The sequence below is a fragment of the Eschscholzia californica genome, unplaced genomic scaffold, assembly GCF_041429995.1.
Source record: "Eschscholzia californica isolate CP2 unplaced genomic scaffold, dmEscCali1.0.p SCAF_1, whole genome shotgun sequence".
Classification (NCBI taxonomy): Eukaryota; Viridiplantae; Streptophyta; class Magnoliopsida; order Ranunculales; family Papaveraceae; genus Eschscholzia; species Eschscholzia californica.
In genome coordinates, this window is record NW_028238198.1 from 16,017,066 (window position 1) to 16,043,238 (window position 26,173).

General features: G+C 39.1%; 1 protein-coding gene and 3 non-coding genes across 4 annotated transcripts; all 4 read right to left on the reverse strand.

Annotated features, from left to right (window-relative positions):
• Nucleotides 1-2,109: 2,109 nt before the first annotated feature.
• On the reverse strand, nucleotides 2,110-6,594 carry LOC147564533 (uncharacterized). The gene is made up of 6 exons (XM_086634566.1): nucleotides 5,307-6,594; nucleotides 5,164-5,188; nucleotides 4,174-4,405; nucleotides 3,430-3,792; nucleotides 2,762-3,281; nucleotides 2,110-2,168 (listed from the first exon to the last, which is right to left on the reverse strand). The coding sequence occupies exons 1-6, from the start codon at nucleotides 6,592-6,594 to the stop codon at nucleotides 2,110-2,112; spliced, it is 2,487 nt and encodes an 828-aa protein (XP_086490692.1).
• Nucleotides 6,595-8,021: 1,427 nt separating this feature from the next.
• On the reverse strand, nucleotides 8,022-8,139 carry LOC147564534 (U5 spliceosomal RNA). The gene has a single exon (XR_015231550.1). It is a non-coding gene; the product is annotated as a U5 spliceosomal RNA (small nuclear RNA).
• Nucleotides 8,140-8,704: 565 nt separating this feature from the next.
• On the reverse strand, nucleotides 8,705-8,821 carry LOC147564535 (U5 spliceosomal RNA). Its single transcript, XR_015231547.1, has one exon. It is a non-coding gene; the product is annotated as a U5 spliceosomal RNA (small nuclear RNA).
• A 1,128-nt stretch (nucleotides 8,822-9,949) lies between these two features.
• LOC147564536 (U5 spliceosomal RNA) lies at nucleotides 9,950-10,066 on the reverse strand. Its single transcript, XR_015231542.1, has one exon. It is a non-coding gene; the product is annotated as a U5 spliceosomal RNA (small nuclear RNA).
• Between the last annotated feature and the right edge of the window lie 16,107 nt (nucleotides 10,067-26,173).

The window sequence follows — 26,173 nt, forward strand, 5'->3', positions numbered from 1 at the left end:
TTAAACTATCTAACATGCTTTCTACCAATTGAGCTACAATAGACTAGTTGTTTGTTAGGTAATAGGTTTTATTAAGATGAAATAAATCGGGGTCCCTTAATTCTTTCACTATAATCATCTTGTGAGGCCCTTTGGCCCTGAGGGGCAAGCAGGCCTCGCTTCGAACCCTCAGGGCCGGCCCTGCCTGCAACCACTTTTCGATGGTCCATCTATCCACCACTTGTGTAATATTCATAATCAATTGTTCTCCCATAGTAATTCTTTTTTTCCTACAAGTACGTTTTGAGAACCTAAATTATGGAATATGATTCTCAAAGTGGGTTTATTGTCGCGGTAATGGCAACGAGTGTGCGGATTGTTATTTTTTACCAACGCTCAAAATTTCATTTAATTCCGACACTTGTACTTCGATATTAGTAGTTTTAGCTGCTTTCCTTTATTTTTGGTCGCATCGATTTCTTCTATATATTTTTCGGCCAATTCCTCTACATCAAGTGACACTATTGATATCAACACCGACATGGTTATCGTCTACGTCATTTACATCAGGGCTATAGTTAGTATCTAGTTCCACAACAAGGACATGGTTTGAGGGATTCCTAGAGTTTGATGCATTGAACAACCCTCGATACGGGCTTGGTAGACAAAACCAAGATCATATTCTGATGAGCCTCCAACACTTTTATCTAGAAGCAATAGCACCAATACAAACTTGAATATAACAATACTTCTATATTGTTTGTTTGGGGCAGCAGCAAGTGGCAACTCCACTACTAGTAAAACTATTAGTACTGTCTTTTTCTTCTACTTTTGTGTTTGCAGTAGTCTCCGAGTATCCTGATATTAGTGGCCATGGAATTACCTTTGCTTTTTCACCCCCAAAGATGTTGTTTCTCTGGTATTATGAAAAACCAGGGTTATGTCTTCCTGTTTTAATAAAAACAAGGATATACCTTCCTGTGTCTTTCTGAAATAAATTCAGAGATAACTCTTTTATGTCTAAAACTTAAAAAGTAAAACCAGTATAATCAAACAAAGATTAATAAAAAAAAAAGGTTAGAGAGAGAAAAGCCGAGTCGAGTTGTCTCTTTCCTTAAGACAGTGAACACCCTGGTATTAGTACTAGAACCAGTAAGATGTTTGTCTCCCAGGATACAACGGCTGTACCTTTCAGTATGACGACGAGAGTACTTCGTTTCTCTGAAAGCGTGCGAACTTAGAACAAGCAGTAAGAACGACAGATGAATTGACTTCTTAAACTCTAAATGCTCTTAACTTTGAATGCTAAAAAATTTCGTATATATGTTTGCTGGATTCTGTTTGGTATTTATAGAAGTATTGGTGACACTTCAGACAGGTGCCTATAGACGAATGGTTGCTTCCCAACAGTCATATTTGTCTGTTGGTTTTCGGGTGCCATCTTGACCGTCAGATCTCAACGGATTTATGAAGATCTCGCGCCTTGAACGCCCACCGTTAGATCATCAACGGATCTATCTTAAGAGCGCGAATCATCCTGACCGTCAGATCAAATCTATGACCGTAAAATCAAAGGCTCCAATTGCTCCTCGCGAAGTGCAAAGTGCGTGCGGGCGCCTCTAAAGCGCCCTAAACGCCCACGCCGCGTGTGGTTTACGTGGTGCAAACCACGTGAGTCACCTTTCTATTTTAAAGAACATACCATAAATATATGGAAGATTCTATATAAGGAAATAAAATGTTTCCTCCTTCATAAATGTGGTACTAACTCAAAATCCCGGTTTTGAGTTAATGGTACCCAAACCAAACGAATTTTGTAATAACTCACTCATACGGAATCGGATTTGGACAAAATTTGAGTCTAAATTCAAGAGCTCGACGAGACGAATCCAACTAGACGTCTTGATCGAGATTCCGATGAATATAGGTTCCTCAAATTAAGGAAAAACCGGTCCAGCTCCTTTTGAGCTAAGTACCGATTCCAACAATCCCCCACATGAATGATTATTACATGTTCAAAAATCACAGCAAACTGACTGACCTTACTATGCTAAAATGCTGACAGACAGTGGTTCTTACGCGGAATGTCGCTGCATCGGATGAAGGTGGCTTTAAAGCTTTGAACCTTTCCTAGTGATAACTATCAGGTTTACAAGGACAACAGTGAACTGTTAGTCTTGAACTGAGTCCTGGTAATTGTAAGCCAAATATAATTAACACACAGCTAATTCCTTACTTGTTTTAAGTTCTCGGTTGTGTTCTTTGCGGTCATGAACGTTCCTAGTTTCGTGTGTGCATTAGAGAAGTCAGCTTAATACGACCTTCTCATAGAACCGACACCAATTCCCACACATATAGGTGTTTCCTACTTAGGTACACTGCTATACCTTCCTTGTAGACAAATTTCTAAATTTTTCGGATACATTAAAAGCTGTAAGCTTAACCTCTGCATTGCAGACAACACTGATTTCATCCTTGGAATGGGAAAGAGAAAAACTCTCTTCCAGTGTTTTGTTCGAGTCAGGATATAACTTCAGTTTCTCTTTGAACCTAGATCGTGGGATCTCCAGTCTTCTAGGTAGGGTTTCATTATGCCTTTACTCATTTACTTTAGGCAGTAAACCCATTCCCCTTGATGAAGCAATTACAAGATCTCTAGGCAGTCCCTTAGTGAAAGGATCAGCTAGGTTTTCTTTAGATTTTACATAATCTATTGTAATAACTCCTTCAGAGAGTAATTGCTTCACGGTATTATGTCTTCGACGGATGTGTCGAGACTTACCATTATACATTTTACTATGTGCCTGAGCAATCGCAGCTTGATTATCACAATGAATCTTGATTGCAGGCACAGGCTTAGGCCATATTGGTATATCTTCTAAAAACTGTCTAAGCCACTCGGCTTCTTCTGCAACTTTATCCAAAGCAATGAATTCTGAATCCATCGTTGATCTAGCAATACAAGTTTGCTTAGAAGATTTCCAAGATATGGCAGCCCCTCCCAGTGTAAATACATAACCACTGGTTGATCTTGTATCATCGGTATCGGATATCCAATTTGCATCACAATATCCTTCAAGTACTTCTGGGTACTTGGTATAATGGAGTTCATAATCCTTTGTATACCTTAAATACCGTAACAACCTTGTTATGGCATCCCAGTGAGTACTACTTGGATTACTAGTAAATCTGCTTAGTTTACTAACCGAAAGAGCTATGTCTGGTCTAGTACAATTCATTAAATACATAAGGCTTCCTATAATCCTTGAGTATTCTAATTTTCTTACTCCATTCCCAGTATTCTTCATAAGATGAATACTTGGGTCTAATGGAGTTACTACAGTCTTGAGATCATTTTTACTAAATTTTTCTAATATTTTTTTCCACATAGTGAGTTTGAGATAAACTTATCCCTTTACTGGTCTTAGTAAGTTTGATCCCCAAGATTACTTCTGCTTTTCCTAAATCTTTCATATCGAAATTCTTAGAAAGCATTTTCTTAGTAGTGTTGATGACATCTAAGTTATTTCCCATAATTAGCATGTCATCTACATATAGACACAGAATAACACACCCTTTATTTGTGTTCTTAACATAGACACATTTGTCACATTCATTTATTTGGAATCCATTTGATAATAATGTATTATCAAATTTAACATGCCATTGTTTTGGGGCCTGCTTCAACCCATATAGTGATTTCACTAATCTACAGACTTTCTTTTCTTGGCCAGGAACCACAAACCCTTCAGGCTGGTTCATATAGATTTCTTCTTCTAATTGCCCATTTAAAAAAGCTGTTTTCACATCCATCTGGTGAATTTCCAAATTATATAAGGATGCTAAGGATACTAACATTCTTATAGAGGTTATTCGACTCACCGGAGAGTAGGTATCGAAATAGTCCAATCCTTCTCGTTGTCGAAAACCTTTTGCCACAAGTCTTGCCTTGTATTTGTCAATGGATCCATCTGTTTTTAATTTCTTTTTAAAAATCCATTTGGAACCTAAAGGCTTACATCCAGGTGGAAGATTTACAATTTCCCATGTATGATTTTGCATAATGGAATCTATTTCACTATTTACAGCTTCTTTCCAGAATGGAGCTTCTGGGGTAGCCATTGCTTCCGTGAATGTCTGAGGCTCATTCTCAACCATATAGGTGAGAAAATCAGGACCAAAAGTCTTAACTACCTTTATCCTTTTACTTTTTCGAGGTTCAACCTCATTTTCTTTTTCATCCATACTATCTCTTTGAGATGTTTCTGGAATTTGGGTATCTTGTTCCCTATCACGTTTTCTGGTTTCAGAATATTTATCCAAATTTTGTTTATAAGGAAAGATGTGTTCAAAGAACTCAGCATCCCTTGATTCTAAAATAGTATTTGGATGAATGTCTGATATTTCTGATTTGTGTACTAAGAACCTATAAGCACCACTATTCATAGCAGGTCCTATATATACACAATCTATTGTCTTTGGTCCTATCTTGACTCTTTTAGGAAGAGGGACTAATACCTTTACAAGGCACCCCCACACTTTTGTGAATTTAAAAGAAGGTTTCCTTTCTTTCCATATTTCATATGGTATTTTTCCTGTTTTTCTATGGGGCAATCTATTTAGTAAATGGTTTGCTGTGAGTAAAGCCTCCCCCCACAAGTTCTGTGGTAAACCAGAACTTAGTAACAAAGCATTCATCATCTCTTTTAAGGTTCTGTTTTTACGCTCGGCTACACCATTTTGTTGAGGTGTGTATGGAGCTGTCGTTTGATGAATAATTCCACTTTTGGCACATAATTCTTTAAAGGGAGATTCATATTCTCCTCCTCTGTCACTTCTTAGTGCTTTTATCATTTTGTTAAGTTGATTTTCTACTTCATTTTTATAAAGTTCAAACTTCTCTACTGCTTCATCTTTACTTCTAAGTAAGCAAACATGACAGTAACGAGTAGAATCGTCAATGAAAGTAATAAAGTATTTCTTTCCACCTCTAGTTTGAACCAATTTTAAATCACATATGTCACTATGTATTAAATCTAATGGTTCTGTACTTCTTTCTATGGAATGAAATGAAGTTTTTGTTGATTTAGACTCGACACATGTTTGACACTTTTCTTTAGTGTCAACTTCGAATCTTGGAATTAAATCCATATTCATTAACTTCTTTAATGAATGGTTATTTACATGGCCAAGTCTTTTATGCCAAATACTACAAGAATCAACAACAATATAAGCAACATTATCTTTATTAATAATTTTTGGAGATACAGTTATTACATTCATCTTGAATAACCCCCCACATAGATAACCCTTACCCACATACATACCACTCTTGCTTAATACAAAATTATTAGACTCAAATACTAGCTTGAACCCATTTTTTGAAAGCAAGGAACCAGACACCAAATTCTTACGAATATCTGGTGCATGAAATACATCGTTGAGGGTAACTTCTTTTCCTGATGTGAATTTCAGGACCACCTTTCCTTTTCCAGCAACTAGAGTAGTAGAGGCATTTCCCATGAAGAGGGTTTCTCCTTCTGGAATTTTAGTGTATGTAGAGAACAAGTTTTTGTCTCCACAAATATGTTTAGTGGCTCCTGTATCAACCCACCAATCACTTGGATTTCCACCAACCAAGTTAACTTCAGAAACTACATTACATATATTAAGTTTCTGAAGGTCTTCTGTTACTTCTTCTATTTCTTCCTCCATTCCAGTAACCAAAGCACATAGGTTCTGAAGTTCTTCATCTTCCACAAGAGAGGCATTATTTTTAGCCTTCTTGTTCTTATTGATTTTTCCGTTTTTAGTACGGCAATCTCTAGCAAAATGACCTTTTTTGCCACAATTGTGACAAGTACCATCAAAGCGGTCATTATTTTTCTTTAATGGCTTACCTGGTCTCATTCTCTTTCTTTTCTGTTTGGGGTTTGGCGCACCCTCAACCATGTTGACTTTTGCAGCAGAAGAATTATTCTTTTCTATCTTCTTCTCTGCATTACGACTATCCTCTTCAATTCTTAACTTGAGGATAATCTCTTCAAGAGACATTTCCTTATTCTTATGTCTCAAGTAGTTTTTAAAATCCTTCCAAGATGGAGGTAATTTTTCAATCATAGCCCTAACCTGGAATGATTCGTTTGCAACCATATTCTCAGACTTCAATTCTTGTAAAAGAAGTTGAAATTCCTGGACTTGAACCATTACTGGTTTAAAATCAGTCATTTTAAAATCCAGAAATCTACCCACTATAAATTTCTTAACTCCTGTTGTTTCAGTTTTATATTTATTAGCCAAGGTCTCCCAGAGTTCCTTAGCCGTGTCTATACCATAATAGACATTGTATAAACCATTTTCCAGTGAGTTAAGAATGTAATTCTTACATAGAAAGTCAGAGTGCTTCCATGCTTCAATGGCAGTTACATGCTGAACATCTCCATCCCTTTCAAGAGTCGGTTTCGGTTCAGACAGGTACTTGACTAACCTTAAAGTAGTCAAATAAAACAGCATCTTTTGTTGCCAACGTTTGAAGTCAACTCCAGAAAACTTCTCTGGTTTTTCAGCGTGATTTGGACCAACTTGCTTAACAACAGATTCAGTTGTTGTGGCCATTTCTGATAATCAAATTAACACAACAAATTAATTTTCTATTTCAACCAGAAAAACTAAAATATAAACAAGTGGTTCACTGTCTTAAGATTGTTGTTTCACTGGTATTATGAAAAACCAGGGTTATGTCTTCCTGTTTTAATAAAAACAAGGATATACCTTCCTGTGTCTTTCTGAAATAAATTCAGAGATAACTCTTTTATGTCTAAAACTTAAAAAGTAAAACCAGTATAATCAAACAAATATTAATAAAAAAAAAAAGGTTAGAGAGAGAAAAGCCGAGTCGAGTTGTCTCTTTCCTTAAGACAGTGAACACCCTGGTATTAGTACTAGAACCAGTAAAATGTTTGTCTCCCAGGATACAACGGCTGTACCTTTCAGGATGACGACGAGAGTACTTCGTTTCTCTGAAAGCGTGCGAACTTAGAATAAGCAGTAAGAACGACAGATGAATTGACTTCTTAAACTCTAAATGCTCTTAACTTTGAATGCTAAAAAATTTCGTATATATGTTTGCTGGATTCTGTTTGGTATTTATAGAAGTATTGGTGACACTTCAGACAGGTGCCTATAGACGAATGGTTGCTTCCCAACAGTCATATCTGTCTGTTTGTTTTTGGGTGCCATCTTGACCGTCAGATCTCAACGGATTTACGGATTTATGAAGATCTCGCGCCTTGAACGCCCACCGTTAGATCATCAACGGATCTATCTTAAGAGCGCGAATCATCCTGACCGTCAGATCAAATCTATGACCGTAAAATCAAAGGCTCCAATTGCTCCTCGCAAAGTGCAAAGTGGGTGCGGACGCCTCTTACGCGCCCACGCCGCGCGTGGGCGGTTTGCGTGGTGCAAACCACGTGCGTCACCTTTCTATTTTAAAGAACATACCATAAATATATGGAAGATTCTATATAAGGAAATAAAATGTTTCCTCCTTCATAAATGTGGTACTAACTCAAAATCCCGGTTTTGAGTTAATGGTACCCAAACCAAACGAATTTTGTAATAACTCACTCATACGGAATCGGATTTGGACAAAATTTGAGTCTAAATTCAAGAGCTCGACGAGACGAATCCAACTAGACGTCTTGATCGAGATTCCGATGAATATAGGTTCCTCAAATTAAGGAAAAACCGGTCCAGCTCCTTTTGAGCTAAGTACCGATTCCAACAAAAGAGAGGTACCCGAAGCACTACCAAGCTACTTCTATCAATCGAACTACTTCTTGCCATAAGTTATCAATACTTTTTGCGAGAACTTACCAATCGAGCTACTACTTTTTGCGATAACTAATTGATAGAACTACTATTTGCGAAAACTATATCAATCGAACTACTCTTTGCATGCCATAACTATAACATTATATGCACACGACATAAGATTGAAAGAAGTCTAGTTTAGTCTATTTCCGTTTAAATTTGTTGTGGGTTTTCTTAATCAGAAAACCCTCCAAAATTAGGCGTATGCCACTTGGAGCGACAAGCACACGGTATTCTTTAGTAAAAGGCGAAAGAATAGTTCGCTTTGTGCTTATCACATGGCTGCGTGGTCTGAGTTGATTCAATGAGTCGTGTTATGTACAGAAGCTAGAAAAGTTGGTTTCTTGTCATTTGGGATGTAGGATTTTCTTTTCAGATTCAATAACTCTTCAATTCACATTCAGTGTCGTGGTTTTCTATCTTCCAACAAAGCAAAATACAGACCTTAGAGTCAAAGCTTAAATAGATCAAATAAAGATAACTTCTCTAACGCATTGACGAATGTAGAGTCTGCACTTGTGGGTATTACAAAAACTCTTCAAGCGCTTTGGTCGGAAAAATTCAACCAACACCTCCTTTAAACCATAACCCGGCAACCCCATTACCAGCAACCATTGCTAAGCCCCCACAATCCACCACCGTCGCCACCACCTCTCCCCTTATTACTACAACCCTACTGCTGTCCCACAGCTAGCACCAATCCCAAACCCGACCATTCCCCATATACCTTTCCCGCAGCTAGCACCAATCCCAAACCCTAATCAGTTGCGGGTCTATCTCTCCATCACACAAACCTGTTGTTCTGAATTGGAAAACCTTCAACAAAAACTTGCAATTTACATTTGTTAAGGGGTTTCTTTGACAGAAAACCCTCCAAAAATAAGCGTATGCCACTTGAAGCAACAAGCACACGGTATTCTTTAGTAAAAGGCGAAAGAATAGTTCGCTCTGTGCTTATTGCATGGCTGCGTGCTTTTCCTTCAACCAGTCCGAGATATTATATGTAGAGAATATTGTAGCTACTAGTTTGCTACTTAACAATGTGGGACTTTATTTTAACTTGTTTTTCAAATAACATCCATGTGTTTGTGCCTTTGTTGTGGGCCGTGGGGGTAACATTCTTCCTCATTTTCTTTTTTTTGAAAGACATTCTTCCTCATTCTACTACTACATCTGAACCAGTAGATTTTGTAATTAGAATAAATATGATCGTAATAATGTTTTCTTATCGAAATTGGAATGTATCTAAAACGTCAAATAAAAGATATCAAAATTGGATTGTGTCTAAAACGTCGAATAAAAGAGATAGAATGCGTCTAAAGAATTGCAACAAAAATGACATTTTTTAAGCATAATACACCTCTTGGAAACAAAAGAAAAGAAAACCCAAGTAGTGATAAATAGGATTGGACCCAAGATCCTTGAAGCCTGAAACAAAGCATGAATAATGTAGGACTTTTCTTTTCTTATACTCAATCTTGACGTTCTTTTCCATTCTACTCATGTAGCTAATTACCTCATATAAAAATTGGTTATTAGTACATTTCTTCGTCGAAATAGAGCGACATCTAAAACACATATTGTGAATCTCACCTTGGTTGATTGGGAACATTGTCTTTTCGGGGGAGAGACAACATCTACACAAATGAGAAGTGTAGCAAAAACTCAAGTAAACTATAAAATAAATGATGAGTCCGAGGCTCGACAAATTGATCTCCGTCCGCTCTTCACTAACATCCCAGCAACAACACACACTCCGGCCAGTCCGAAGCCCAAGGGAAGCGCCGCTCTTCACTAACATCCCAACACACACTCCGACCCGGGGGCGAAGGGGAGCGCCAAAAGAGGGGCAAGCCTACAGAAACCTTCCAATAAAATATGCTAACTCCTCATCTTGCACAACCTCTCATTTGGTCTACAGGATTGCTATACCTGAATCATAACTTGGCTTGAAATGGGGCAACCCCACTAATAACCTCAAGCTGCTTCAACTAGATGATTTTTACTGGCTCGTACTCCAGTACAAACTAATCACTGATTCAGGAGAATTTGTGCACCCAAACAAAATTAACACTTTTTATTTAAGTTTGTTAAGGGGTTTCTGATTAAGAAAACCCTCCAAAAATAAGCGTATGCCACTCTTAGCAACATGCACACGGTATTCTTTAGTAAAAGGCGAAAGAATAGTTCGCTCTGTGCATATTGCGTGGCTCCGTGATTTGTACTAGTCCAACCAGTATTATTATGAATACAAGCTAGAAATGTTAGTCATTAAATAGCTCCGATGTGGGACTTTATTCATTTCTTCTAGTGTACGAATATCCCTCATTCAAATGTGAACTCATTTCATTCACAATGACAGCAAATGTTGTTTTCTTGTGTTTCTGAGTGTCTTTCTTTTTTATTCTACTAGTAGATTAGGATGAATGATTTTAAAGCTCAAAAGTAGTTACTAGCGTGCATGCTAGTTACAATATTTTCTCTTTTGATTTCTCACTACAACAAGTCTACGTGGTCCGCCTCCTTGGACTCCCACTTGAACTGCCTTGAGAGAAACAAAGATTTCTCTCTTTACGTGGTTGAACATGTGGGAGGCAAAAGAAACCTTTGTTTCTCATGGGTACAAAATTAATAGAAACAACCCTAGCATTATCCATCTTCTTTTTGCGGACGGACGATTTTATTATCTTTGGTAAAGCTTCCTCCCAAAACCTCCAAGATATCCTTGACATAATGAAGAGTACGCCCAATTCTCTGGCCAACGGGTCAACTTTGACAAATCCTCCATATTCTTTAGAAAAAGAGTGCCTCAAGCTATCAGGAATTTGTATACTTCATCTCTAAAAACTTCGATCATGCAGAACCAGGCTAATTACCTTGGCTCTTTCATCCTGCAAAAGGTTAATCGAATAGACAGTCATTCTTGGTTACTTGATCAACACACACTCAACCTCGTGATGCACCCGAAAAGGTTGCACACCCAAGCGGAGGTATCAAGTAGTAATCCGGCAAAGCCGGGATCGATCCAAGGATAGGAGGGTAATTCGAATATCGAAGGGTCTTATCCACCAATCTAGGTATCAAATGCTAACTTAGACTAAAAAGGGAAAGGAAACAAAGATAAATGGGGGTTTGATCGAATAAGGTGATAAGAGAATAAAGCAAACAAGTAAAATAAACTAAACTAAACAATAAAAGTAAACGGGCGAGAGAGATTCGAGAGAAGAGTCGAAGGAACAAGAGTCGGGAGACGGTAAGACTCGATTCGGGCAACAAATAAGTGAGAGAGGTGTCGAAGTCCGGGAATCCATAATGATAAACCTACGACTATGTGTAGTCCGATTTAATGTGTCGAAGTACAATCGATGTTCGACTCCTAAAGTAGATGTCTCTAAGTACTATGTATATCCGGAGATCATACTTAGTCAAACAAACGTCTAAATCGGTTAATCCCGAGTCATCGAAAGTGTCGTATAGTCGCCTAACTATGTGAAGTGCATGACAAGACACATGAAATTATGACTTAGACTACGATCGATATCGGATACTTCGTTTCGTCTATTAACTATGCGAAGTGCTTGACAAGACACATGAAAATACGATCAAAACGATAATCGAAATAAATGAACATCAATTTATAATCAAAACATCAAATCATATTAAACATAGTCACGAATTCATCACATTTCATCTCATATAATCGACAAACTAAAGTTAGCTAAACATGGTGATTGAATAAGAAATGGAAAGGAAATGGTGAGAGAATCCCCCTTTTTCGATGTGGTTCGAGGCTAAGATCGTCGGAAAATATGAGTTTTTAGTTGCAGCCGATCTCCCCTTAGCAATTTTCTGGGTTCCCCATAGCGACCACCATCATCTTCTCCATTTAGAACACAACCTCCATTAAAGCTAAACCCTAGCTTTCTCTCTCTAGAAATTGTAACTCAAAACCAAATCAAATCACATGGGAAGTTAGCCAAAGACATGGGGAGTCAAAGCCCTAAGGTTTCCGGCCAAGAAGGTGGTCGGAAATCATAGAAAAAATCCGGCCAAGTTGAAGGAAGTGGCTGTCCAAGAAAGTCCGGCCAGATCCGAGCAAGTCCCGGCCGTCCCTTGCACTCCCGTACGTCCCGAGCTGCAGCCGTGCACATCCGAGCAGCTGAGCAAGCTTCCTTGCGTCCTTGTGTCCGGTCGGAGCTACTGTCCTTGCGTCCCGGAGCTGCTGTCCTTGCGTCCCGGAGCTGCCTCCCATGCTGCTGCTCCCGTGTAGCTCCCGAGCTGCTGCTCGTGTTGCTGCCCGAGCAGCAGCTCGGCCGGCCAAAGCTAGGCCGGCCTAGTGTGCTGGCCGGCCTATGCTTTGGCCGGATCCTCCTCCTTCCTTCTCTCTTTCTAGCCCTCAACCCTTCAAGCTCTCTAACTCCAAGAACAAAAACCCTAGCCTCTTGCCTCCTTCTCTCTCTCCTTTCTTTCCCAAGCTTGAAGATGATGAATAGTGTTTTTCCTTTACTACTTGTGATCCTTTCTTTTTTACTCAAAACCCTAGTCAATGTTTGACTTTGACTCAAACTTTACTTTGAACCATAAAGAGGGTGCCTCCAAGATTTTTCCTTGTCATCTTCTTTGGGCTTGTGTGGGCTTTGGGCTTGGTTTAGAAACCAAGCGAGTGCCTTCATCTTGTCTCTACATTTAAAACCAAAAGGGGGGTGCCTTCAAGAAAAGACCTTAGCTTCTATCTTTCACATCTTCCCCGTCCGAACTCCGAATTGAATTCCGTTTTCACCGTCGGACTTGTCATTAACTCTTCTTGTCGTTTGATTTGCTTGAAGTCCTTTTCTCTCGTTTGTGACACATGAAATGATAGTGACAATTCATTCCCTTTATTCCGATTTACATGTTTAACTCCAAAATAGGTACCTAACATGAAAAACACATAAAATATTATTGATAACACTCAAAAAGGACTAATTAGTCTAAGTTAGGCTCTCCAAATGTGACATTTTCGTGTCACATCACCTCGCGCCAGTCTGAAGCCTAAGGGGAGCGCCAAAAGAGGGGTGAGCAAAGACAAGCGCGTCTACAAAAACCTTCCCATAAAATATGCTATCACTCCTCCACTTGCACAACCTCTGGTTTGGTCTACTCACATTTCTTTTCTTTTTATTTCGAAATTAAACCTTTCATTAAAAGAAATACCGGTTAAGCTGGTACAACAGGGACTAAAAAAGTAAGGATCTAACTGGAAAGGGGCAAATGTTCGAATTTGCTAAAATATAGACTTAAGTTGAATGTGCTAAGTCACGTGACTCTGAATTGCATTCACGTCTAGTAAACTGAATTGTTGCGTGGCTAACATGAAGTCTTCCACGTGTATGAAGGATCTCGTTATTTAACCTCCACGGGATAGCTTGTGAAGCGTTCAATAGGAATGTTACCAAATAATGTGAGCCAGACTCAACTATAAAAGAGAAAAACCCTAGGAGATTTGCTAGATCTAACCCAACCTTCACCGCTTGTAACCCACTGTGTAATAATGATTTAGGGTTGAAGCTTCGAACCCTTGTTTCTAATGTGTCTCCCATCGAATGTTTTGCTATTGTGCCGCCGATGCTCGTAAGCGGTTGTAAGCTCCGTCGACATTGATTTTGATTACTCCAGCTGCCCTAGGAATCCATGAAAGAGTTTGCAAATCAACTTGGTTAGTAGTTTGAGAGGGTGAAGGAGATGTATACCCGAGTTTTAGGTGTATCATGTTGTAGATTTGAAGGTGGTTGATCGGTCTTTGATGGAAAGCGAGCTCATTTCTTGCTTTCCACCACTGCCATAAGATGAATATACCTTAACCATATCTCATTCGCACTATCTCCTTTGTTGAGTAAATTTTGTATGGTTGATATTGGGTTTGTATCTATATGACTTATAAACTCTGGGTCGGATAAATTCGATAAAGATAGAAAGCCAGAGCATTCGCCAAATAAATGTAGAACTGTTTTTTGGTCCGAGTCACAAACCACACATGTTTGATTAACTTGACTTATTACCCTTCCTATGTTTGCCAATACTGCTATGCCATTGTGCAAAACCTTCCATATGAATAGTAGAATCTTAGGTTTTGCAGATTATCAGGTTGCATTTCTATTTTTTCCAGAGCTTACTACAAGGGAAATCTTCTGAGTGTGACCTTAATGGAGGCCTAGCTTTGATGGAAGAGTAAAAAGATTTGGTTGAGAATTTACACGTATCTGTTCGAATTGGAGTCGATTTTGGCTCGACTTGACTCGTCAAACTCATAAACAAAATGCTCCATTGCATTCGTCTCATCGAGCTCTTCAAGTTAGAGCCAAAAATCACTCGAATCCGATTCCGAATGAATGAGAAATTCAAGTTTGGACGATGATCGATTGAAACAAGGACTAAAGCGTCAAGTTGGACAAGTCACTTTGGGGGTCGTTTGAGCGAAGCACGCGCGTCCAAATTTGGACGGTTGGCGTTCAGTCCGCGAGAATTCGCGAGATCTGGCATCAACGCTTATGATTAGCGGGACAGTGTTGAGATCACGCCAGACGCGTTGGATCAACGAGAACCAACGACCTGCGCTTACTTCACGTCGGGCAGCAAGTGGGCTACGCCCAATCTGTCCATCCAACGACCATTTCGCTCCACTGTTGGGCAGATTTCGGGCCTTAGCTATCTCCATCCAACGGATGGCGTTTGTTTCGCGGTTTTAAGTTAGATCTAACGGATCAGATTGCCACTGACTCTACATTCGATTCAGACTTCAAGTTTAGTCCCTAGTTCCGAACCGTTGTGTCCTAACAACCCAATAGACACATGTACCCATTCACTTCCTATATAAACAACCCAAACCCATTTCTCTTTTCAATCAATTCATTCTCTTCTTCTCTTCTAACAATCAATATCTGATTGGGAAGTATTCTAGTATATCTAGAAACTCTTCTAACAAACAATATCTGATCGGGAAGTAGTCTAGTATATCTTGAAAAAGGAAGAAAGAAGTTTTGAGTGAAATGATAATCTTAAAGCGTCTAGAAGATTCAAGTCATTATCTTTTTCTCTTATCTTTTAACAATCAGTATCTGATTGGGAAGTATTCTAGTATGTCAAGAAACTCTTCTAACAAACAAGATCTAATTGGGAAGTATTCTAGTATATCTAGAAAAGGAAGAGAGAAGTATCCGAGTGTCTAGAAGATCTATTCGCCTCAATCAAGAGCTCATAACATTTACGAAGGTTTGCCCGCTTTCAGAATATAGAAGTACCATCTTAAATTCTGAAAGGATAGTCGTTGTATCCCGAAGGCATACACCCTAACGATGAGTACTGTTACGAGGGTGTAAAATGTCTTAAGGAAAGAGAATTTATTCTCCCCTCAACTCCAATATCCTTTGTCTATCTCGGTTAATCCGAAAGAAGGAATTACTGATAAAGTCGGTATTCGCTTATCGTTTATCTCTCTATAACTTAGAGAAAGGAATCTCCCTACTTCAACCCAGACTCTGTCTTAATTAAGACAAGCCAGAGATAAAGTGAACTCAAACCATAACCAGAAGAACAACAGTCTCTGTATTGCACCATACTAGTTTGTCTTTTTGGGTTGATGTAGGTATTCTTAACTCCATAATTGTATCAACGGTCTGATTGTCAAAATTTTGGTGCAAAGTTGAAACATTATATCTTTTTGTAGTATGACCAATTAAATGTGATACCTTTGAGATATAAGGAGGTAATTCAAAAATAGGGGTTGGAGTACGATTTGGGAGAGTTGGCATCCAAGGATTGGAAAGGATTTTTATATGACTGCCATCACCCGATTGCCATATTACATTATTGAACATTGTTTCCTTAATGCCCAATAATGACTTCCAATGAGGTGTTGATACCTTGGGGGTAGGTGATGATGCATAAAATATCCAGACGTTGACTAACGTCTGAAGAGTCAAAGGTCAGACCAGAAGTCTCTTGGAACGACTCGGCTTAAGGCAGCAGGACAGCTAAACCCCCTGATGGTCCACCACACATTCCCCTAACTTGGAGGTCGGCCTGAAGAAACCAGCTTTGCACAAAACGCCCTCGCCATGGATAAATCAGCCCTGGGATCTCCAAAGGAATAAGGGGGTCTCCACAGGTTCGACCCATATCTTACGCCCAAAACTGGGAAGATATCAGCGTTGCGCGCCCTAATGACTTAATCCCGGACTTTCCAGAAAGATCTTAGTCGGTTACACATCTTGAAATGTTTAAGCCCGATTGGACTCCACGTATCTAAAAGAGGAAACTTCTCCTTTAGAGTTTATCACTCCGGCAAGATATCAACAAAGTATCCTTGAACTTAGGAACTTTCCCTAATCAAAGATCCGGGATAGACTCGAAAAGAAACTCTAGATACTCGAAAGAGGTAACTTATATTACGATTTAACAACAACCGCTTCACCACCGCCACTAAGGACAGTCGACCTACCTTCGCCTATAAAAGGCCCCCCACATCGTCCTTCAAAGGACACGATCTCTGGAGAACAAACACACCCTCTCTCCTAAAATTAAGATCTCTTCATACCAGAAGGATCACCCCCAAAAACAGAGTTCTCATAACTCGCCCTCCAAAAGGATCAATCAATATTCATTCTTTTACTGCAAACAGCACCCTGACTGTCTTGAGCGTCGGAGCGCTTTTCGAACCCTTTGCAGGTTTCCCCCCTTTGGGAACAGGCGAACAAGAGCCAGGAATCAGGAGTTAGAGCAAGGTATCAGAAGCTGGAGCAAGGAATCAGGAGTTGGAGCAAGATCTTGGAGCGCAGATGAGCTCACGGTGGGACACCCCACAGATCTCGGAGCGCAGATGAGCTCGCGGTGGAACTTGAACAACTCAAGACTGATTACCTCCGAAGGGACGAGGATGCAAAACGATTGGAGGAAAGCTTCCGCAAAACTGAAATAGCTAGGAGGGCTGCAACACCCAATGAAAGGAAAGAAGTGCTCAGGACGTTCGTGATGAGTTTGTTAGAACTCAATTATTTGTCGTCAAAATTATGTATGTTAGTTGTTATATTTGACAAAACTGATTGAGCTATCGAGTTTTTCAGAAATAACCCAAAGATGTGAAGAAGTTGACAATAGGAGATTTTGATGCTTGATTTGGTACCTAAGAGAAATTATTTGGAGCAACCGAAGTTAATTCAGGAACCATTTTGTAATAGATGCCCAACAAAGGGTCTTTTACGCAATAGACTAAAGAACATGAACCTAATGTGTACAAGAGGCAAACTTTAGTTACCATAATATGCAACACCAATAGCCCACGTGAAGTGCTTTTAATTTGGCATTGTAATTGGTAGGCTCATTACTTTAAATGGAATTTTACTTTGGTTTTCATACCTATACCAATTTGGTTACCTGTAGCTGAAGTCATGAAATATTATCAAAGGAAGGGGATCAATTCCTTTTCAAGTAAAATGGAAACAAATCCATGCATGGCTGTAAGATTTGGATGATGGCGTGTCTCTTTTGGAAACCAATTAAGTTACCAATTCAAGTAAAATCGAGGCTTCACAAAAACCTTCACTAACACAGACCCTAAGGCCATGTTTGGCGCGCGGGAATGGAATGTGATTCCCGGGAATACCATTCCGGTAATGAGATTCCTGAGAATCAGATTACTTAGTTTAATGTTTGGTTCGACCAGGAATAGGAATTTCATTCCTGATGGAATCCTAACTTGGTGTTTGGTTTGTATAGGAATGGGAATGTAAACTTTTGTAAAAGTTCACTTTTACCCTTACATAAACTACATAAAATACACATTAACTTTGTTATATATTAAAATCATTATTACTTATTCAAATTTATAAATATGAAATAATAACACGATACATCAAGGGTTAGAATTTCAAGATAATAAATAAAGGTCTTAATAAAATTTTATTCGAAATAAAGTTCTTCTCATAAACCTAAATAAAAAAATTTGTTCATAAACCTAAATAGTATTTATTAATACCAAATCCCACAAAAAAAACTAGACTGAATAATTTTTTATATCTAGGGCCTATTTTTTCCAAGTAGCCTCAGAACCCAATATAGACGACATTCAGGTGGCAGTGCAAAGAAAAGAGCTGCTTTCGAAGAGTCACTATTGAGGATATCTGCTGCTTCTAGCATTTGATCGTAATCCAATCCTTCGTGTAACTTGGATAACTCGGCTACCACTTTAGTTGCAGTTTCATTTTCTTGGTTATGAGTAAGAGCTACAACCATCTTATCCATATATTCCTTCGTTCCTTCAACAATTTTTTCAATCGAACTAGCAATGTTTCCCAAACTCGTTACGAATTCATTTGATTTTCGAAAACGTTTCCTCTTATTAGAGTTTGAGGTTTTTGTTGTTGGAGCTGGACTGGGGTTAGGGTTTTCTTCCTCGTTAGCAAATGATGCTTCAGAATCATATTCCCTATTGATTTCACCATCAAACCCATCAACACCATCAACGAAGGAATCATTTTCATTTGCATCAATTTGTTCCTCCTCGTCAGCTGGTGCTCCTGCATCTTTTCCGTTTGCCCTCTCTTTCAAAAATATATCTGCCAAAGCATCATAATGTGGGAATGGCTTACTTCTAAGTCCTTTGGCCGATGGATGAGTCTGAAAAAATAAATATTTAAGTGATAAATAAAGAACTCAACATACACAATAAATTCAATAAGAATACTAATAAGTCAGAAAGTAAATGGACTTACCTTAACCCATTCGTCAAAAATGCTCTTTTCACATATAATCATTTTGTCTTCATCACTCCATGTAAACCCGCTTGCGTTTGAAATAATATCTGAGATAGCTGCTGTCTGTTTTTTTAATATTTTAATTCGTGATTCAATGTGAGGCACCCCTTTAATATTGCATCCTGGTAACTTTTCTTCCATCAATTTTTCTAGAGGAGAAAGATATCCTGATCGGAAACCATTTTCCGCCTTCCAATGTCCACCAATAGCAATTTCTATCAGACACTCGACCAGTTTGTCATCTTCTTTAGGTAGTCATAAATGTTTTGTTGGTCTGGAGCGAGATTGTAGATCAACAGGAGGTGTCATCTGGATATATAAGAAATAAGTATATCACATATAATTAAATAAATAACCAACATCAACGAACAAACTTGTAATAAAAATAAGATTATGTAATTCGGAAAAGAAATAAACCAGTTTTTTATCCAATATGAAAATTAAGCATTTCTAGATGTTTGCCACTCATTGAACATTTTAGATGCTAATTCATCCCTCAATGTAGACCACTGTCCTGAAGAATCGATATGCGATATTGGATCACCATGTGGCTGTGTATAATTTAACATATGTCGGTCTAATGCTTTTTCTAATGGATCTACTGACATTTCTTGGCGAATGAGATTGTGCAAGAGACAACAAGCCATTATTATCCGATTATGCGTCTTAACGGGATAAAATGAAGGACTTCTCAAGATAGCCCATCTAAGCTTTAGTAACCCAAAACATCTTCTATCACATTCCGAGCACTTGAATGTTTGATGTTAAAAAACTCTGCAGCAGTGGTAAGTGTGTGTCCTTCTCGCCAATCATTTAAATGATAACGTTGACCTCTATATGGGGCAAGAAATCCTTCACTATTTGGATATCCAACATCAACGAGATAGTAACAACCTAATAAAAGAAACTAGAAGTTATAATTTTTATCTAAGGTGAGACAAAATACACAAGAAAATAATCACTGAAATCACATGTTTATACCATGAGGAACTTTCAATCCGTTTCTCCTAAGTAAGGCGTCTCTTAGAACTCGGGAATCCGCTGCCGATCCCTCCCAACCAGCCAAAATGTAAATGAATTGCATATCTTGAGAACACACTCCTAATACATTGGTAGCAATATCACTCTTTCTTGTCCGATATCGAGGTTTGTCATTTTCTGGCACATTAATTCTTATGTATGTTCCGTCTAGAGCTCCCAAACAATTCTACATCAAAATTAATTTCTTATTCAATTAAGATGTATTTCTTACTTAATCTAACCTAAAAACCTTATTACTCAAAACATAGATAAGATGTATACCTCGAACCATTTCCATTTTGAATCAGTTGAATTCTCAGAGACAGCTTGAGGTTTTTTCAACAAAACTGATTGCAATCGAATTACCCCATTTAACACGTTATTGAAACATCTACTAATTGTTTCTCCTGAACGAAAAAACCTTATTTTTATAGTTCTATTCTTCACATGGTGGGCAAGTATATATGCAAAAATATCGCGACCATCTCCTCCACCGAAACCTCATTTGTGTCATTCACTTTACCAACAGTGCGCAACATTTTACACAAAATGGTAAAAGTTTTCCTATCCATCCGAAATTGTTCTCTGCATACTAAATCACTATCCCAAACCATTCTCTGCATGTTCTCTGTACGTAATTTATTTGTAAAAGTCGATGATGACTTTAATATGTAAGACCAATAATAGTGTTCGACTTGTGTGACGACCATTACGGATAATAACGTCAACATATTTAACAATAGCCTCAAATTATCTAACATAATCAAGATTTTTCGTTTTCTTGAGGTGATTAGACGAGCCATAACTGCATATGAATCACATGTCAATTAATTAGATCTCTAACACCCACTTCTTTTTTCTATTCTTTTTTCAGAAAATCACTTACTTCTTCTTTACTACCAAATTCCTAATTAATGTTTAGAAATATCATACTGTTTTGTCAACAAAAACGAAAAGAAAAAGTATCATACTGTTTACAACTATCCTATTAATATTGGGTGAATCAATTTTTTTTTTTTTTACTATCATGATTAATGTTTACAACTACCCTACTACTATTGGGTGAAAATCTACTATTTAGTGAAAAAATTGATGGTAGTATGTGAAATACTAAAGTGTCAGCTAGCAGGCAACTTACTCTCAACAAAAGAAGAAACTAGCAGGCAAATTGGTTGGGTTAATAAGGAATGCCTAGGGAAACCAAATTTTTAGTTTATAATTTATAAATTCCCTCACCCTAAAGTTGTCAGAGAAAGAGGATGGGAACCTAGGTGTTATGTAGGTTTACCTAGTTTAATGATTGATCCTACATGTTGATATAAAAGAAAGTAGAGAGAGATTGAAGAGGCAACTGACCTTGACTGAGAGGGAGAGATGGATTACCCGTGAGATTGAAGAAGCAGCTAACCTTGACCGAGAGAGAGAAATGGATTACTCGTGAGATGTGTTATGTATTAAACCCTAGTTTAGTTGAGGTTTTATACCTTGCAATAATTATAAATTAGTAATTTTAATATTTTATTAAGGACATATATATCCATAAATATTACCACAAGTGATTCCGGGGGAATGGGAATCACAAATCCACCCCCCTCCGGATTTGCTATCCCCTCTTTTAATGGGAATCTTATTCCTTCGGGAATAGGATTCCTACGTCATTCCCTGTAGCACCCTCACTTTAGAGGGGTGCCACCAGCAAATATTAGGGGCCCAAATAGCATTATCCCTTTTAATTCCCAAAACCCTTAATCCCTCACAATTCTTTTCTTTCCTTCCTGGTGCAGCCCGTGATTGTGAGAAGGGATTCTAGAGTGAGAAAGTGAAGGAGGAAAAAGGGGGATCTTGAAAGGGTTTGCTAAAGGGTTTAGTTTCTTCTTCTTGGTACTTCATTATCAGGTAGGTTTCTTCTTCCCTAGGGTTTACATAGCGCTCTTTAATTTTTAACCTAGTTTTGGATAGTAGGACTATAATAGCTTTGAACCATTGTTGTTTACTAGGTTATCATCAACTTAGAACTAATTAGTAATACAATAGATATCCATTATGATTAGAGACTATTTACAACAACATAGTAACCCTAGACGATTATAGTTATATTAATGGGGTATGTATATACCCGGACAGCAACCTAGACTATTAGGATTATATAAACATAGTAGAAAATACATCCGGGCAGCAACCTAGACGCTAATGATTATTCGTGTTTATGTTATTGTTATTGATAATTGATTGTATGAGATTATTTGTGTGATATTGGAGCATGAGTGCTACCAATAGTTGTGTGTGATATATTGCTTTAGGTTGTTAACCTAGAAAGCATAGGCTAGTCGGAACCAAGACTGGTTGGCTCGACATGTGAGTCGATTGCAAACACTAGTTATTTATGTGATATTAGATAACTTGGTGGACCATGATCTTGAGTTCCGTTAATGGAATGAACTAAGACTGGTTGGCTCGACATGTGGATCGATTGCAAACACGGGTTTGTCAATGTGATATTGGACAACCCAGTGGACCAGGGGTTTGAGTTCAAATATGGATTGACGATTGTAATCCATAAGTAATCGGTGGTTGGCTCGCTTCCTGTTCATATGTGCTCGTGTTGCACGGATCCCCTTTTTGGGAGGTATCCATAGTTTATGAAGAGGTCTAAGTCGATGCAAACACAAGATCATTCTTGTGGACCACATACTTCTAGTTTGAGAAGTAATTACCAACTAGAGGTTGGCTCGCCTCCTGCTCATATGTAAAGTGCTCGTGTTGCACGGATCCCCTTTTTGGGTGGTATCCTTTGTCTATTGAGGGGTTTAAGTCGATGCAAACACGAATGGCAAGTTGACGCTATCTTGTGGACCTCAAAATTGGTTATGCCCCTCAAAAAGGGAAGTTGTATTGTATGAATCTCTTCAACCGTGTAACAGGTTGACTTCAATTGTGTTGGTACGAAAGGTGTAACATAATGGACTGTTATTATTGTTCTGTTGTTCGATACTTGGTTTTGTGTTGAATTGGTCTATTTAGACCTTAGGTAATTAGAAATCTACTAGCTGGGTTCTGACCCAACCTACTATTTTTCAGGTGATAGAGATCGGGGAGCGCTACCAGCTTGATCCCAGTTCGTCAGCCCAGAGTTTCTTTCTTAGTTTTCGCTTTCGAGATTAGGTAGTTATTTGGAGTTTCACTTTCTAGATAGTTATTTACTTCATTCGTTATTGTCCGACCTACGTGTCGATGATTCAGAACCATTGTTTGGGTTAAGAATGTTTAATGGATTTCTTGTAGTTGATTTATTGATTCTTATGAGCTTCACATTTGATATTATTTGTCTCTTTTGATGGGTATATCAACTATGTTTACTGTTCTGCGGAGAAATGCTTTGAGTTTAGGTTTTCATGGCGGCCGACGTGGAAATCTAGATTTGGGGCGTTACAAAGTGGTATCAAAGCTCTAGGTTAATAAATCCTAGGATCAGTGTGTAGGGTTCAACCCCTCTAAGCGCATAGTACGTAGTTAATTTTTGTACGGAGCTCTTGACTGTCTAAGTTTTGACTTGATTTCCCTTTTGGATTTGAATAGAGTTATGGTTAGCGAAGGGGCTACTGGTCGTGGCAGAGGTCGTCGCAGTGCTCGCACCCGAGGGGGTGGTAGAGGTCGAGGTCGAGGTGTCCTACCTGAGGAAAAGGGGTTCTACAGCACCAGAGGGTACACATGAACAGTCAGGGGGTCATGAGACCACAAATCCTAATCTGAACGGAGGAGAGACAGTGACAATTGATGCAGCCGCATTGCAAAATTTGATTAACATTGCAGTAGAGGTTCAAACAAGGGAACAAGCTCGGATGCAGAATTCGACACTAGAGACGGGAGGTCCTACTGTGAATCTGAGGCCACCGACTGAGATGACCTGGTTGAAGTACTACCATGAGTTTATGAAAATGAAACCGCCAATATTTGATGGGACAGGAGGACCGGTAGAGGCATATGAATGGTGTAAGGAGATAGAGAGGATGTTCGTGGCATTTGATTGCTCCGAGGAATATAAGCAACGGATGGCAGTGTTCCAGTTGAAGAAGAATGCAGCTACTTGGTGGGACACTCAGTATAGGCTAGTGGATCCGTTGAGGTTCACCTGGGAAGAATTTAAGAAGGTCTTCATGGAAAAGTTTATTCCTTTCTCGGCACAACAAACACTTAAGAGGGAATTTCAGGAATTGAAGCAAGGGGAGAATCAATCAGTTTTGGAATATGAGAATGAGTTTCACAGACTCTCCCTCTTCGCTACTCAACTGATTCCCACAGAGGAGGAAAAGATCGAGAGGTTTGTAAATGGGTTGTGTGACAACATTGCTAGGTACATTGCAGGGCAACCTAGTTTCGACACCTATCAGAAGGTGGTTTCTTGTGCTAAGGTTCACGATGCTCGGATACAGGAGGCAAAGAAGCAGAGAGGAATCAAAGTGCAAAGCAAGGGTGAACAGAAGGGGAATAGTAGAAATTATGGGAAGGTTGGTTGGAATCAGCGCAACGACTATAATGGTCAGTGGGACGGTAAGAGGCCTCGGCTCGAGGGAGGCAACCGGGATATGGCAGTGATGACTACAGATAGGCAACCGCCAGTGGCTAATGTTGATGGTGTGGGACAGAGACCCTTTAGAGGGGTTTGTTTTAATTGTCAGGAAGTAGGGCACAGGTCTTTCGATTGTCCGAGGAGGACTAGAGCTCAAACAGGAAATCAGGGGCGTCATCATGAGCGTAACCCACAGGGCAGACCACAGGGACGTGGGCAGCAGCCACAGTTGAACGCTATCGTTCCTAGAGATGACCGCGCACCTACTGATGTGGTGGAAGGTACATTCCTTATTCATACTAAAATGGGTAAAATTTTATTTGATCCTGGTGTCATGGGCACATTTATCTCTGTTTCTTTTGTTCGTAAGTTACCCATAGAGTTAGATCGATGTGGGAGATCTTTTTCGGTGTCTTCTGCTTGGGGTGGTTTGATCGTGATAGACCACATCTGTAAGGGGTGTATTATTAGATTAGGTGAGCGAGACTTCGCTGCAGACCTTTTTGTGCTTGAGTTGGTGCAATATGATGTGATTTTAGGCATGGATTGGCTTGCCTCATACCATGCACTTGTGGACTGTTATGCCAAAACAGTCACATTTTCTCTTCCAGGGGAAGAAGTGTTTACAGTGTCAGCATTGACTCGTCCGATGAGAGAGGTTCACTTGAGTAACGTAGAGCTAGAAGAGCATCCGGTAATGAGTGAGGGGCTTGATAGTATTGATGTGGTTAGTGAGTACCACGATGTGTTCAGAGATGTACCAGGGTTGCCACCACGCAGAGAGGTTGACTTCTGCATTCAGTTGGAACCGGGTACTAAACCTATAGCCCGAACTCCTTATTGAATGGCTCCGATAGAACTGCGAGAGCTTAAGGACCAGATTCAGAAATTACTAGATCAGGGGTTCATACGTCAGAGTAGTTCTCCTTGGGGTGCACCTGTTCTTTTTGTTAAAAAGAAAGATGGGACGATGCGGTTGTGTATTGATTATAGAGAGCTCAATAAGGTTACTGTGAAGAATAAATATCCTTTACCAATGATTGACGATCTGTTCGATCAACTGAGAGGGACCAAGTGGTTCTCTAAGATTGACTTGAGGTCAGGGTACCATCAGTTACGAGTCCGAGAGGAGGACATTCCTAAGACGACATTTGTGACACGTTATGGTTCGTATGAGTTTCTTGTTATGTCTTTCGGTTTGACTAACGCTCCTGCAGTGTTTATGGACCTCATGAATCGGGTGTTCAGGGACTTCTTGGATAAATTTGTCATTGTCTTTATTGATGACATTCTTATCTACTCCAAGACTAAGGAGGATCATGAGGATCACTTGAGATTGGTGTTAGAGAGACTGATAGAACATCAGTTATATGCAAAGTTCGAGAAATGTGATTTTTGGCAAAAGGAAGTAAAATTCCTAGGCCATGTTATTTCGAAGGACGGAGTATTGGTTGACCCTTCTAAGGTTGAAGCTGTGCTTAATTGGAAGCAGCCTACCTCGGTTACTGAGATTCGCAGTTTTCTGGGATTGGCTGGGTATTATCGACGGTTCATCAAGGGGTTCTCAAGTATTGCAGGACCTTTGACGAATCTTACAAAGAAGGGAGTGACATTCTCATGGGATACGAAGTGTGACGAGGCTTTCAAAGAACTTAAAACGAAGTTGACTATGGCACCGGTGTTGGTCATTCCAGAGAGTGGCACCAGATTTGTGATTTATACAGATGCTTCTATTCAGGGTTTAGGGTGTGTATTGATGCAAAAAGATAAAGTGGTTGCTTATGCTTCTAGGCAGTTGAGGCCACATGAGCAAAACTATCCAACTCATGACTTAGAGTTGGCAGCTATAGTGTTTGCTTTGAAGATTTGGAGGCACTATCTGTATGGTGAGAAGTTCGATCTCTTTACCGATCATAAGAGCCTCAAGTATCTCTTCTCACAAAAG